At 31.4% G+C, this 13,979-nt stretch overlaps 1 protein-coding gene across 2 annotated transcripts in view; it reads right to left on the bottom strand.

Annotated features, from left to right (window-relative positions):
- LOC111716317 (uncharacterized) overlaps positions 1 to 10,630 on the bottom strand; it is a 26,194-nt gene extending 15,564 nt beyond the window's left edge. The window contains exons 1-12 of one of the 2 annotated variants that reach the window (XM_023491765.1): positions 10,505 to 10,630; positions 10,184 to 10,276; positions 9,883 to 9,960; positions 9,567 to 9,645; positions 7,241 to 7,328; positions 5,713 to 5,763; positions 3,620 to 3,672; positions 3,427 to 3,534; positions 2,217 to 2,263; positions 780 to 880; positions 566 to 618; positions 325 to 341 (exon numbers count right to left, since the gene is read on the bottom strand). In XM_023491765.1, coding sequence (XP_023347533.1) covers positions 325 to 341; positions 566 to 618; positions 780 to 880; positions 2,217 to 2,263; positions 3,427 to 3,534; positions 3,620 to 3,672; positions 5,713 to 5,763; positions 7,241 to 7,328; positions 9,567 to 9,645; positions 9,883 to 9,960; positions 10,184 to 10,276; positions 10,505 to 10,510 — 774 coding nt within the window. In that variant the 5' untranslated portion in view covers positions 10,511 to 10,630. Of the gene's footprint in view, positions 1 to 324; positions 342 to 548; positions 619 to 779; positions 881 to 2,216; positions 2,264 to 3,426; positions 3,535 to 3,619; positions 3,673 to 5,712; positions 5,764 to 7,240; positions 7,329 to 9,566; positions 9,646 to 9,882; positions 9,961 to 10,183; positions 10,277 to 10,504 lie in introns of both variants that reach the window. The other variant, XM_023491759.1, reaches the window with a different exon arrangement.
- Positions 10,631 to 13,979: the final 3,349 nt, after the last annotated feature.

Raw genomic sequence — 13,979 nt, 5'->3', positions numbered from 1 at the left:
GGGGGGGGGGGGGGGGGGCGGATGCAAGATGGGGAAGGGGTGAACAAAGGTTAACCTCAAATTCGGGAGTGGAACTCATCAATATATGTAATCTTGCGCAGAATTAGAATAAATGCACCGTCAGGCAGAGCGGATAAACAATTACGGAGCTTGTGAAGACATTAAACAGTACATAGCATTATACAATTGCATTGTCTGAGAATCATTGCACATTGTTGGTCCCTGATATTCTAAAAGTACCTGTAGGTCCCTGATATTCTAAAATCACCTGTGGGTGCCTAATATTCTAAAATTACCTGTGGGTCCTTAATATTCTAAAATCACCTGTGGGTCCCTAATATTTTAAGAGTACATGTGGGTCCCTAATATTTTAAAATCATCTGTGGGTCCCTAATATTCTAAAATCACCTGTGGGTCCATAATATTCTAAAATCACCTGTGGGTCCCTTATATTCTAAAATCACCTGTGGGTCCCTGATATTCTAAAATCACCTGTGGGTCCCTAATATTCTAAAATCACCTGTGGGTCCCTAATATTCTAAAATCACCTGTGGGTCCCTAATATTTTCTAGAAAACACCAAACTTTGTCTAAATTATCTCCTTCATTCTCATCCAACCTAAGAATAACAAAATGTTAAAAAAAGTTTAAAATTTTATTTTAAATTTCAACAAGTATTTCAAAGTTTAGGTTATAATATCATAAGCATAACTAAAGCATGGCATAAAAATTTAAGAAAACCTTTATTGGAATCAAACCAAATTCTTTATAAAAACTGACCCTGTACAATTGCCCCTGGGTGTTCCTTGTGAGTCAAAATCTAGAGCTGTGTCGCCCCTGTCACATCTACAGGTATTCTCATATTCTCTCCTCTCTCCAATCTGAAAATACAAAACATTTTTTTTTCATTCAAATTTTTGAAACCCAAATTGAAAGTAATTGATTTTTAGCTGTATAAGAAATATATCATTAATGCACCCCTGATTATACAAAGCATCAAAGGAAAGGAAAGGAAACCATTGAGCGACACTTTAAAAGTAGTGTGGCTTGAATTCTCGAGTTTCAGTCAAAATTTGTTTTCTTGAAGAATTTTTCATCTTTTAGGTCTAAGTTGGTTTAAATGCCACGAATATCTTTGAAAAGCGGGAAATAATTTGAAAAAGAAAAAGTCTCAATATTTGTGGATAACCCTGTAAGCCCAATATACTCAAGATACAGCTGCACAGGGTTACTCTCAAAACATGAGACTTAATAAACAACTTTACTGAATAATTTTAATCTTTATTGGGTCTTGGCAGCAACTTTTTTACTCTTTTCAAAATCATCCAACAAGCATTAAAATACAATGTTTTATACAGAATTGACCAAATTTAACCTTTAAATCTTTTTTAATGAGTTTTAGATCAATATCAAGTTTTATTCTTTGTGGGTAACCCTGAAACCACCAATATGTGAAAACTTTAACCTCTATAACAATAAGATGAGATGACTAGGACCCAGTAAATAATGTAGACTTAGTTTAATAACAATACAGATAGAACACTAGATGTCTTCTTTTCAAGATTTAGAGGTGTTTGTTCACTATAAGCCAAAAGTCCGAATGAGTTACGCGTATGCTTTCTCTCAATTGTGTGTTTGTTCTGTGACCGAAAACCCCTAAATCTTGAAAAGACGACATCTAGTGTTCTCTCTGTATTGTTATTAATCTATGAATGCAGAATACAGAATACAGTTACTATTCAATGCAAATGCATCAATAAATTGAATTTGGGTAAACCTTTTTTTTCAAAAAAAACTAAATTGTTTGGGAATTGAGTTTGGCACAGATTTAACAAACTACAGGGTGACCCCAAAAAACAGGGATTAGCGTTGTTGGGCCTCAATAATCTATTACATGTACTGGAGCACATTTTCGAGTCATTTAAGAAAGATTAAAAGGGCTGAAAAACGCCAATCACTGTTTCCCACAAACTTTCTACTTCATATAACTCTTCAACCCTGCAAATGTAGACCTTTGATATTTCAAACTTAGACTATTTGATCTAACAGAATCCATAGTTAGAAATATCAAATCTCTACAGCATCATGCTGCAAAGATGGGATTAAAAATAAGAGTTTGTCGCAAAGATTCATTTCTTTAGTATACAAAAATTGGGGCACCATGTAGTTTTCATCGGAAATTTCTTTTTACAAAAAAAACTTTTAAAGATTTTTTACCCGATTTCTGCAGACTGGAGCCGGGAAAAGTATCTCAGTTGGTTTTTCTAAAAAAGGATTTATTTTGATCAAATATTACAAAAAAGATAATGCTTCTTATCTAAATCTAAAACTGTTAAAAGTTATTCGCTATTTCCTATTCATCTACATTCTACAGTTAGGAAAACTTCCTATTACACATGTACAGAAAAATTGACACTTAATACGAGAAAATTTTACGTCATCAGTAAAGTCTCATCTTTAGAGGATAACTCTGAACCTAAATCAACTGATGCTGGTGCTATTAACTAGTTTGGTATAGATGTACCTTAATTGGTGTTAGGTATTTTCCCAAAGGCATTTTCTCAATGGCGACTTCCCAAGTGACAATTTCAAAAGTGACAACTTGCCAAATTTCCCAAGCGGCAACTTCCGTTAGGTTAGGCCCTCTGAGCCTTGGGAAATTGCACATTTGGAAAATTTTCACTTGGAAAAATACCCTTGGGAAAATGCCACTTGGGAAAAATCTTTAAGGAAAGTACCTAACATCCTGAATTTGAATGCTGGTATATAAATCAGTTTGGTATAGCTAAACCTAATTTAACTTCTGGTGCTATAAACCAGTTTAGTATACCTGTACCTGATTTAACTGCTGGGCTATTAATTAGTTTGGTATAGATATACCTAATTTAACTGCTGGGGCCATAAATCAGTTTGGGGATAGATGTACCTGATTTAACTGCTGGGCTATTAACTAGTTTGGTATAGATATACCTAATTTAACTGCTGGGGCCATAAATCAGTTTTGGGATAGATGAACCTAATTTAACTGCTGGAGCTATAAACTAGTTTGGTATAGATGTACCTAATTTAACTGCTGGGGCCATAAATCAGTTTGGGGATAGATATACCTAATTTAACTGCTGGGGCCATAAACCAGTTTGGGGATAGATATACCTAATTTAACTGCTGGGGCCATAAACCAGTTTGGTATAGATGTACCTAATTTAACTAATGGGGCTATAAACTATAGTTTGGTATAGATGTACCTAATTTAACTGAAGGGGCTATAAACCAGTTTGGTATAGATGTACCTAATCTACTTGCTGGGGCTATAAATTAGTTTGGTATAGATGTACCTAATTTAACTGCTGGAACTATAAACTAGATTGGTATAGATATGTACCTAATTTAACTGAAGGGGCTATAAACTAGTTTGGTATAGCTGTACCTAATTTAACTGCTGGGGCTCCAAACCAATTTGGTATAGCTCCTGGGACTGAAACATCAATACAAACTCCTTCCTGTATTGAGAAATATCTCTCATCGCACTCAACCCCTTAAATATTAATCAATATCAAAATTTATATTATTCCTTTTTTCTTATTTTTTTTATTTTTTTAAACATTTTTTTTATGACTTACTTGTTCCTGGACAGCCCTCGGCACAATCCCCCCAAGCATAATCAATTACAACACTAAAATATATTTGAACAATTTTGAACATCTTTGTTGTTTTATTAAGGTTAGTTTCCCAATAAACATCGAAACAGCGGATCCAATGGGTCAAAATTATGTATTATTATTTATCATGGTCATGACTCCTGTTCAAAAAAAAGTAACTTAAATATTTTTAGAATTATGAAAAAGAAAAAACCACAAAATGGTTTACTGTTTTCTTCAATGTATCTGTTAAAGAAAATTAAAATTATGAAGAAGAAAAAATCCCACAATCGTAAATGAATTTGTTCAATGTATCTGTAAAGAAACCGTTTTAGAACTAAATGTAAATTTAAATTGAGAAAAGGGCCTTAAGATCTCAGAGGCCTAAACTTTTGTGTGGAAATTTTTATTCTTGAACTCTTAGTCTCTATATCCAATGTGGACACTTTTAAGTTCAAGAAGCAATGCTTGATCACTCAATTAAAGTTATTCTTGCACGGCATAACTATCACGAGATACAGGGTTACCCATAAAGGATGATGCTTCAGAGACGACTGTACGGAATATTTGTTTAATCCATTTTCTTGCATTCAGTGTTCCTTGTAGGCTAAAACTGGCTTATTTCAGAGCTTAATCATTTTTTAAACCATCAAATTACTGATTGGAATGCAGAAATCAAAAATCAAGCTTCAAACCGTCATAAAGTTATGAGTGTTGGGTTGTTTTTACAGTCTCATCCTTTGTGGGTAACCCTGTATCCCTGGAATTAAATAAATATGTAGGTCTGCATATATTGCATAAGATGGAGATCAATGTTTGATCCTAAGATTCAAAACACAAAAGTTCTGACTTTAGTAAAGTTATATTTTTTCATAAACATATCCAGCTTCAAGTACAATTGTTTATATCTATATACAACATAGTAAAGATATATTTTTCATGTAAAGTAATCATTTACTAGCTAGACCTATCCGGCTTCAAGTACAATTGTTAATATCTATATACGAAGTAGTAAAGATATATTTCTCATGTAAAGTAATCATTTACTAGCTAGACCTATCCGGCTTCAAGTACAATTGTTAATATCTATATACGAAGTAGTAAAAATATTTTTTTATGTAAAGTAATCATTTACTAGCTAAACCTATCCGGCTTCAAGTACAATTGTTAATATCTATATACGACGTCGTAAAGATATATTTTTTTATGTAAAGTAATCATTTACTAGCTAAACCTATCCGGCTTCAAGTACAATTGTTAATATTATATACGAAGTAGTAAAGATATATTTTTTTATGTAAAGTAATCATTTACTAGCTAAACCTATCCGGCTTCAAATACAATTGTTAAAAGTTTATGTACGACGTAGTAAAGATAGTGTATACTTCAATAAAACTAAAATTAGGTATTTTTACATCCGTATGTTGTAAACTCACGAAGTTACTTGAAGAATCACATTTCCTTGGTAAAGGTCATCTTTAGTTTATTCTTAACGTATTCTGTAATACAGGGTTATTCAAAAAGAATTATACTTTATAGAGATGACTGTACGTAATTTTTTTAATCCTTTTTCTTATATGATCATGCATTCCTGCATTTAATAACAAGCTTCATTATCACCAAACCTTTTAGTAACACATTAAAAGGCAATGTCTATATTTACACTTTTTTTACAACTTTTGTATTGCAAATCTCGGGATAAAGCAATGATTTGCATCTTATACAGATCTACGATTAATTTTATTCCTTTTCTATATCCATTTATATTCATTTCATACCCTACAGGAATAACTTGAATTGGGGGATCAAGCATTGATCCACAATTTTAAAACTGCTCACGACACGTACATTGGATATGGAGATCAAGTGTTCAAGATTAACAATTTATCCTCTTCACACAAAAGTTACGATCTCTACAGACATTCTGACACGCCCTTTACAATTTCGCCATTTTTAGGCTTTCAATTTTTTTAACACTATACAAAATGATGACTTTTACTTTCCTCGAAACACTAAAATTTCCTTGAAATTTTTCACGGAAAGATAAATACAGATCTTTCAGTGTATAAATTTACCCGTCAGAGTCCACAGCTGTAGCACACCAGGGTTGTCTGGTGTCAGAATCCCTGAAATATAATTTCAATAAAATGTTCCCGCCAAATTTCTCCGCCATCTTTTTTTTTGCATAATTTTTCATTTAACACTAGCAACAACCTTTAAATAGGTCTGCAAAGACGATCAGGTTCAAATTTGATTTAAACTTGTTTTACATTTATGGTTCAATTTTCATAGGGCTGGGCAATATCTCCGTTCACGCATGATAGGATTTTGAAAATCAACGGAAGATTCGGTTTATTTCTTGATTTTTAACGAACTAAAATATCTGTGCATGAAAATAAATACGGAAAATAAAAAAAACGAACGGAAGCGTTTTAAATGAATCACGAAACTTGCATAAAATTAATGTTTTGGTGTTTTTAAATGTTGTCTTATGTTTGTTCCCTCACAGGCGATTTGTTAACATTAACTAATATATTAAATATTCATTGAAGACTGGCAAAATTAACGTAATCCAGAATATCGGTCGTTAACTCCGTTAATAAAATTGAGATCTAAAAAAACGATAACTTTAAGTAAGAAATGGGGAAAAACGTTTACTCTGCGGAACGTTCAGTTTTCAGCTAAGGGCAACCGAAAAACATAAAAATTTAGTTCGTTTTAAAATTTAAAATAACCGTTAACGGTTGGTTTTTTAAAAGTCTGAATGTGCACACTGCACTGTACTGATCTTATTTCTTTAACTGTGTTAAATTAGTTGTTTCCGTTAAAGGCTAATTTTGAAGCAGAAGCCACATTTAACGTCAAGAATGTCAATTCTAATAATTCTATAGATTAATGATGTCACATCCTGTTCAGACAACTATGGGATCAGGTGACGATCCCGCATTTTTTTTTATTTGCGTCGGGATTTGCCTGAAAAATCCTGACATTTTTAACCTATTTTCTCATTATCATAGTCTTGATATTTCAACAGCAGTGTAAAAAGTGTTAAGCTAATAAAGTTAATTACAATCTGATAAATAACATTTAAAAGATTTCACATAAAAAAAGATTATATACTTTAGAACCATGGTTTCAGCTTGAAACAGAAAACATTTAAGCTGCATTAATTATATTCGCAATTTAATCAATTCTGGATGATGTTTTAATGATCATTCAGTTATAGGCGATTAAATCAATACAATGAAGACGACTTTCGATTTTTCAATCTGTTTATATCAAGCTGTTACACAGTATGGATACACATAAACATTTGAAGTAAAGAAAAGCTGTCAATTAAAAAGCTTCTTTTTGATTGCTTGTAAACTTGCAAATTCGAAAAAAGCTTGTTAACAATCAAAACTTAAATAAATAAGTCGTCTTCCTTGTATTGATATAATCGCCTACCACTGTATTAACAAATACCATGCATTCATGTTATAAATTTTTGTATAGCCTTGTTGAAGACGAATTTAATTACGTTAAAAAATTCAATCATTGAAAGACGACATTTATTTTTAACTGGTGAAAAAAAAATCCGTAAATTATAAAAATTATTCCTACCTGGCTGTACACTCCGTATATGTCTGGTTTTGATAAGTAAAAGGAAATATACAAGGTAATCCACTATCTCCTACAGTGTTGCAGGGCACTAAACAGAAAGGGTTTGTTAATTATCTATATTTATAAAAGTAGTAATCTCTGTTTGTTTAGATGTCCGAACCTAACTCATATTTAAAATAGTAAAAAAAAATTTAAAGAAATATTTTTGGCCTTTTGATCGTTCTATCCTATGTCGTTTGACCCGGGGTTGTTCTATATCTGCGCATTATTCTAACAACATGATCGCTAGTTCAAAATTTACTCGTTCCATAACAGTGTAGGATAGATTTTAATCTCTCTATCTCTCTCTCTCATTCTCTTCGTTCATCGTTTATTTTTAACATTTTCTTAAATTCATTCCTTGTTTTTCTTCTACTGTTGACATTTCAATGTCACACCTAGTTCATTTTAATTCTTTCTATCTCAGATGTTGGTTAATGCAAAAGAAGATTTTTAAAAAATGAGAAAAAAATTTTATCCCAAAGTTTTTCAACATTATATTAGACATATATTACAAAACATTATTGAGAATTTAAGAGTCATGTTTTGAAGAGTCTCTTACAGCTAACAAAACTTGTAAAGGTTTAAAATCGAATAAAAAAGAAAGATGCCTTTAACTACTTATATATTACACAATTTTATTATCATTACACTTTTATTCTACACTGCTAGAATCCATTAAGTTGCAAAGATGATTGATAACGAAGATTATCCCTGCATGAGCTGCACCCTATAGGTGGAAAATGCATCCAAGTAAGCCTTAATAATGGATTTACGCAAAAACTGCATTCTCAACAATAAATCTGGTAATGCAACAGCAATATATAGTATCTCGCACAATTTTTAACTTATTCGTTATACAACATCATACACAACAATTGTACACCTTTAAACTTATGCAAAAAAAACTGGAAGGTGGGGGGTTTGTTGAAATTTGATCTTCAACTATTTCCATAGTAACATGAAGATGTTTATAAAAACCTAAGGTATTCGTGATGTTAAATCCGACTATACCAATTAAACCTTAACCTTACTCTTCCTTTAACCCCCCCCCCTCTGAGTCCATACAATTTAATAGACAATCCCCCCCCCCATTCAACCACCCACTAGGTTGTAGCCGAAACATATTGCAATTAGTGAAATAAGTCGAATATTTTGTATTTTTAATCTCTATAGATATACAGGGTGTCCCAAAAAACATGGGAATTCAGTGACGAATTCGATATCGTCTTTGTTATGAATTAGCATTGTGATACCTAATTTCAAAAGCCATTATATTATTATGTCTGCTAGAGTTTATTTTATGAAAAGGGTAAAAGACTGTAAATATGTGTCTATAATGTCTCCGCAAGATGAAGAGTGAATACGGACAAGTTTACTCTGTTTGTATTCTGCAATTTGCTTGTTTAACTAAGTACAACCGTATGCAGTCAAAACATAAACAAACAAAATGTGAACATAGCAGACGAAACTCTTACAGATTATAGCTTTCTCAGTATGTATCACTATACTATATCAAAGAATTAGTTTAAAAGACGATATCGAATTCGTCACTGAATACCCATGTTTTTTGGGACACCCTGTAGCACTAAAAGTAATTATGTATCTTTTCTTCTCCGACATATTATGTTATTTTATTTTTTTATATCTTTTTTGTGTTAAAGTTTAGTTAACATTTAAACTATTTCAGTTAGATACATATTGTATAAAATATCCAAAAAAAATATTTCTAATTCTGGTTCCGCGGCCAATAAAAGATAAAAGTATAAAATATAAAAAAATGGATGAAAATGAGTCTAACTCCAAAATTGAATCATGCTGACTTTCAGCCCGTGAAGTTATGATTAGTAGTTAATCAACTTGTTTCGTGAATGCGTATGAAATTGAATTTGCGTAAAAATATACGCAAATACGTTTGCAGCCTTCACGACCGCAATTACGAACGTGCATAAAATCATAGGAATGATCATAACTCACAACTCTGTAGAATTCACACATTTTGGGTGGCAAGATTTGCTAAAGGAATTATAATTGTAAACATTTTTTTCATTTTAATCAAGAATTAACTTTTATGCCTGGTTGCATTTTAAATTCAGTGAATAATTCAAGATTTTATTACAAATAAAAAATTGCAACAAAAAATGCATTTTTTATTGAATAAATGCATTAATCAAAAACATTCTGACAATTGAATCTAATTCACCAATCTTTAAGATAAAGATGTTTAAAAACGACGGCAGTTGAAAAAAAAGATTTTGACAATATATTTCAGCGTATTTTTACTTACAGCATGTTTTTAGGCATTGAAGCCCATCTCCACATTTGCCTGATATATCAGATGCTCCACCACACTTCTGCAGCTCAGCCTAAACCACCAGTTTAAATTTTGTTTGTGGTACCACAAGCATTAAAAAGAGTTGAAAATCACAATTAGATTATGAATTAGATTATGAATCACAATTAGATTATGATTATTATGAATAATATTTTTAAATCTCGAATGATTTTTTGTCGAGGACAATTAGCAACGATAGATCGTTATTCTGCACAATGATTATTTTCCCAAAATGTAATTAAATTTTGTAGATTTCGAAAATGTTGACCTTTGCGCATTTCATGCAGCAGCCGCACTCATCAAGGGCATAGAATCCACTGTCACAGCAAGTTGGGGGTTCAGGACACTTTAAATAACATTATTACTGATGAGAGAAAAATACAAAAAAGAATTAAGAAGAAGAAACACAGCAATTTGTGTATTTCAGTAATAACATTTGTTTTTGTTGAAATATTTTTTAAAAATGCAAATTTAAAATGAATTTTTAGCTCGAATTAGTAAAAAAAAAATAAAAATAAAATTATGATGCATACAACTTTTTTAACATTTGTAAATATTTTTTTTATTACTTTGAACGCACTGCCTAGAAGAAGGCATAAACAGGCTTGAACTTGTGGGGCTGGAAGCAGGAGGGAAAGTAAGACGACCACCAATAATATTCTCTATTTCAAGTCCGGGGATTTATTGAACAATTTTAGAAAAAATCTGTAAAAAAATCTTAACAAAAATAGTTTTAAATTCAATAATATCTTATGGGAACTACAACATTTTGCACTCTTTTGATCTTGCTAGTTATTCAACTATGTGTTTTCCTTCTCTTAATTAACAAAATACGAATCTGATTTTACAATAAATTAATTTTATTTATTTCAAGATATAAATCCCCGTTCCTGCATTTTTAGATTTGTGATTAAAATATGGTTTACTTTCTTAGATAAAACGATTTTACGAATTCTCTTTCATGAAAAATCGAATAAACTTAGAAAATGTTTAAACATCTATAATATGTCGCTATCCGCACTAAATAATAAAAATGGCGTAAATTATACATAAAGAAAAAGCTATAAAAAATAAATTCGACACTTATAAATTAGGACATTTTGTGTGCTTATCCAACATTATTTTTTGGAGGGAAAATCTACTTTTAAGACTTTTTGTTAATTTACAAACTGCACCTAATGCAAATTTTAAGATAAAGTAATATGCAGGACCAGAAAAATCAAGAACAAATATAATTTTCATTTTCTCTTGTTGTCATTTAAAACAAATCTATTTAATTTCAACCATATTTGTAAGATATACTATAGAATTTTAAAAGATAAGAAATCATGGTGGCTCTGAAAACTAAACTTCCATAACATTTTTGGATTTTTTAGTTTCACATTTTCATTACTATAATACTTGTTCAGCTTCAAAACCGGTAAATGTCTAAAATTTTCCAATGGAATTGAGTCTTTGGAACAAAATCAAGTATTTAAACCACAATATCTTTAGAACCCGTTGTTGTAAACCTTTGATATTTCAAACTCAGATTATTTGATTTAACAGAATTCATAGTTTGAAATATCTAAGGTCTACAACATTTGTTTCCATAGATATAGTGATTAGAAAATCAGAATTTGTGGCAAAAACTCAATTCCTTTTTATTAGTATATATAAAAATTGAAAATATGTTGTAGATCTCAAAGAGTATAAGTTTAATGCAAAAATCTCTTTTTTTAAACGGAAAACTCCGCTAACATTTTATTTTTGGAGAATTGAGTAAAAATGACAACTCGAAGAGAAACAGATAAAAGCTACAATTAATCTTTAAAAAATGAAGTGAAGGATCAAAATTCTCTAAAAAAAACTCGAATTTCAACACTTCATCATTTCCTATTTTTCCTTATTTTTAAATTGTCGTTTTTTGTAACATCGATTTTATCGTTCAGTTTTATGATCATTTATATCAAGAATATTTTGTTGCGGTTTTAGCCTGTCCCCTTTTATTTTAAGTTTGCGCCAAATATTCCTTGTGTTTGTGCAGGATACTCGACCTGGAGAGGGTTCAGCTCAACCCTCAACTTTAAACTGTTCTCATCCTTGTCTCAGGGTTCTACCAGGGAAACGGATAGATAGATAGCAAGGATGGGTGCATACTGCATGAGAATATGGCGTCTCAAAAATGAATTGTGCATCCTAGTTTTTAAGATCTACGAGGTACCCTGTATGAGTCCAAATATGACTATTAAAGATATAAAGTAGAATTTGTCCAATCAGATTTTGAAAAAAAATTTGATTTTTTAAAGAAAAAAAAAATGAAGAAAAATACGTTTCGAATATATTTCTAGACTTTGTTATCCCTGGGGTATTTAGGTGTTCCCTCAAAAAAATGGAGCCCATATTCAGTCCAGCTATAGCTAACTTACAAATAAATATATATGAGCGAAGAGCTAATTATTATAAAGATTATTTAGAAAAATGTAATTACTCCTAAATAAACTTTACCATGACGCCTAGTTTCATGACTGGTTTCACGTGACACCCCCCCCCTCTGTTTTCTTATTGTGATACAAATTAGTTAGTAAAAATCAAAATATTTATGCGAAATCTTATTATAAAGCAAAAAATGTGCACAAAAAATTGCACAAATTGCAACAACTTATACATTTTTAAAAAAGTCCTTGACTCAGCAAATTCAAATGTGCAAAAACATTTGCAAAATTTTTAAAACCTAAATGTGTATTTAAGAAAAACCGAAAATGTGCAAATTCCCGGTAAAGACGTCTGTGCAAAAATCTGTGCAAAATGTCTATCCAAAAATTGTTTAATTTGGTTAATGGCCTTTGGCATAGGCTTTCCAAAGAGCTATCAAATGTTGAAATCCAATAACTAAGATTTAGTCTGGTATAGGTAAAATAAGGCATTTAGGACTGAGGACTCAGGCAGTATGTATAAAAGCCCAGCTTTCAGCCTTAAGAGATGGGCATGTGTTAGTTTGAAAAGTCAGAAAATTTGAAATTCCTTGCTCAAATTGCCCCCCCCCCCCCCGGGTAAATATGGTTAATCATGGCAAAAGGGCAATTAAAAGGACTGACATTGTAATTTGAAATGTTCCTCCCTCCATCTAAAAAGCCACTTTTGCAGAGAAACAACAATTGAAAAAATTCAGCTTTCAGGAAACAAAAGCATGGGTATATAATTCATATTTGACTAGACAACGCTTTTAAGTAAGGATACCTCTGTGAATCGGAAATGCCTCTAGCTCTTTACAACGGGGAATACTTAAAATCTGTACATGTTCCCTTAAAATCTGTACATGTTCCCTTAAAATCTGTACATGTTCCCTTAAAATCTGTACATGTTCCCTTAAAGTTCTAATCCACGAAGGCCAAATGTAACTTTCATAATTTAAGAAATGAATTTTTGAAGACGGAAAAAGTTTCAAAATCAATTTAGGAAAAAGGGCTATTTTAAAAACAAATTTTGTTTAGGGTTAGCTTATCCCTAACAGTGGAGGCTAAATCTATATTTGCAGCCCCAGTTTAGGTAATTCTCATCGAACAAGAGGTAAATATCTGAGGTCAATGACCTTCATCTTGAAATGTGAGATATAGCCTAAATCTGGGTTTATGAAGGTCAGTCAACTATATTCTTGATCATATGTACATAAAGATTGTTATAAGCCTAATGCCATCCTTCTATTTTAATTGTTCAACGCGCGCGCGCAATCTGCCAAAGTAAAATTCTAATTTTTTAAAGCTATGACTTAAAGAACCCCATTGAGAATTTGATAAAAAATGAATATAAGAGCATACTAATATTAATATTTTAGACACCCTATAAGTGATGAACACAGACAGACGTTACTGTTGCGACGCTTAATCTATCCCTGCTATCCCTAACAGACAGACAGTAAACCAAAGAGAATAGAATATATATTAGAGGGTTTACTAGAAAAAAGTGTAAAACGTCCATTTTATTGTACTGTTTCCATACTGCAGGTGTACTTCACATATTTATGCTATATAACCTTTTGGGCCCTGGAATATCATTTTATAGAAAATCTAAAATTAATGTTAAAAGAAAACCAAATAATGAAATAGGCTGGTTTCATAATTGACCAATGATCATTTCACATAGACTCTACGCCTTCCACTTTACAAACGATGATTTTCAGTTATAACTATAAATCAAATGATAGTTTTTATTCACCTAATTCATTATAAAGTTTATTTAACAGCTTTAAAAGTTTCGAAATTGAAATGAATAGTCAAGGGAACATACTGTATTAATTAATTCACATAATTTGTGAACATTTACATGATTTGTACACTTTGAACTCCCTTTCAGGCTGAAAGGGACTGAAAAATTCATACCGAGGGA

Source organism: Eurytemora carolleeae, unplaced genomic scaffold (assembly GCF_000591075.1).
Source record: "Eurytemora carolleeae unplaced genomic scaffold, Eaff_2.0 scaffold24, whole genome shotgun sequence".
Lineage (NCBI taxonomy): Eukaryota > Metazoa > Arthropoda > Copepoda > Calanoida > Temoridae > Eurytemora > Eurytemora carolleeae.
The sequence above is the reverse complement of the archived record's forward strand: the minus strand, read 5'-3'. Positions and strand labels throughout refer to the sequence as shown.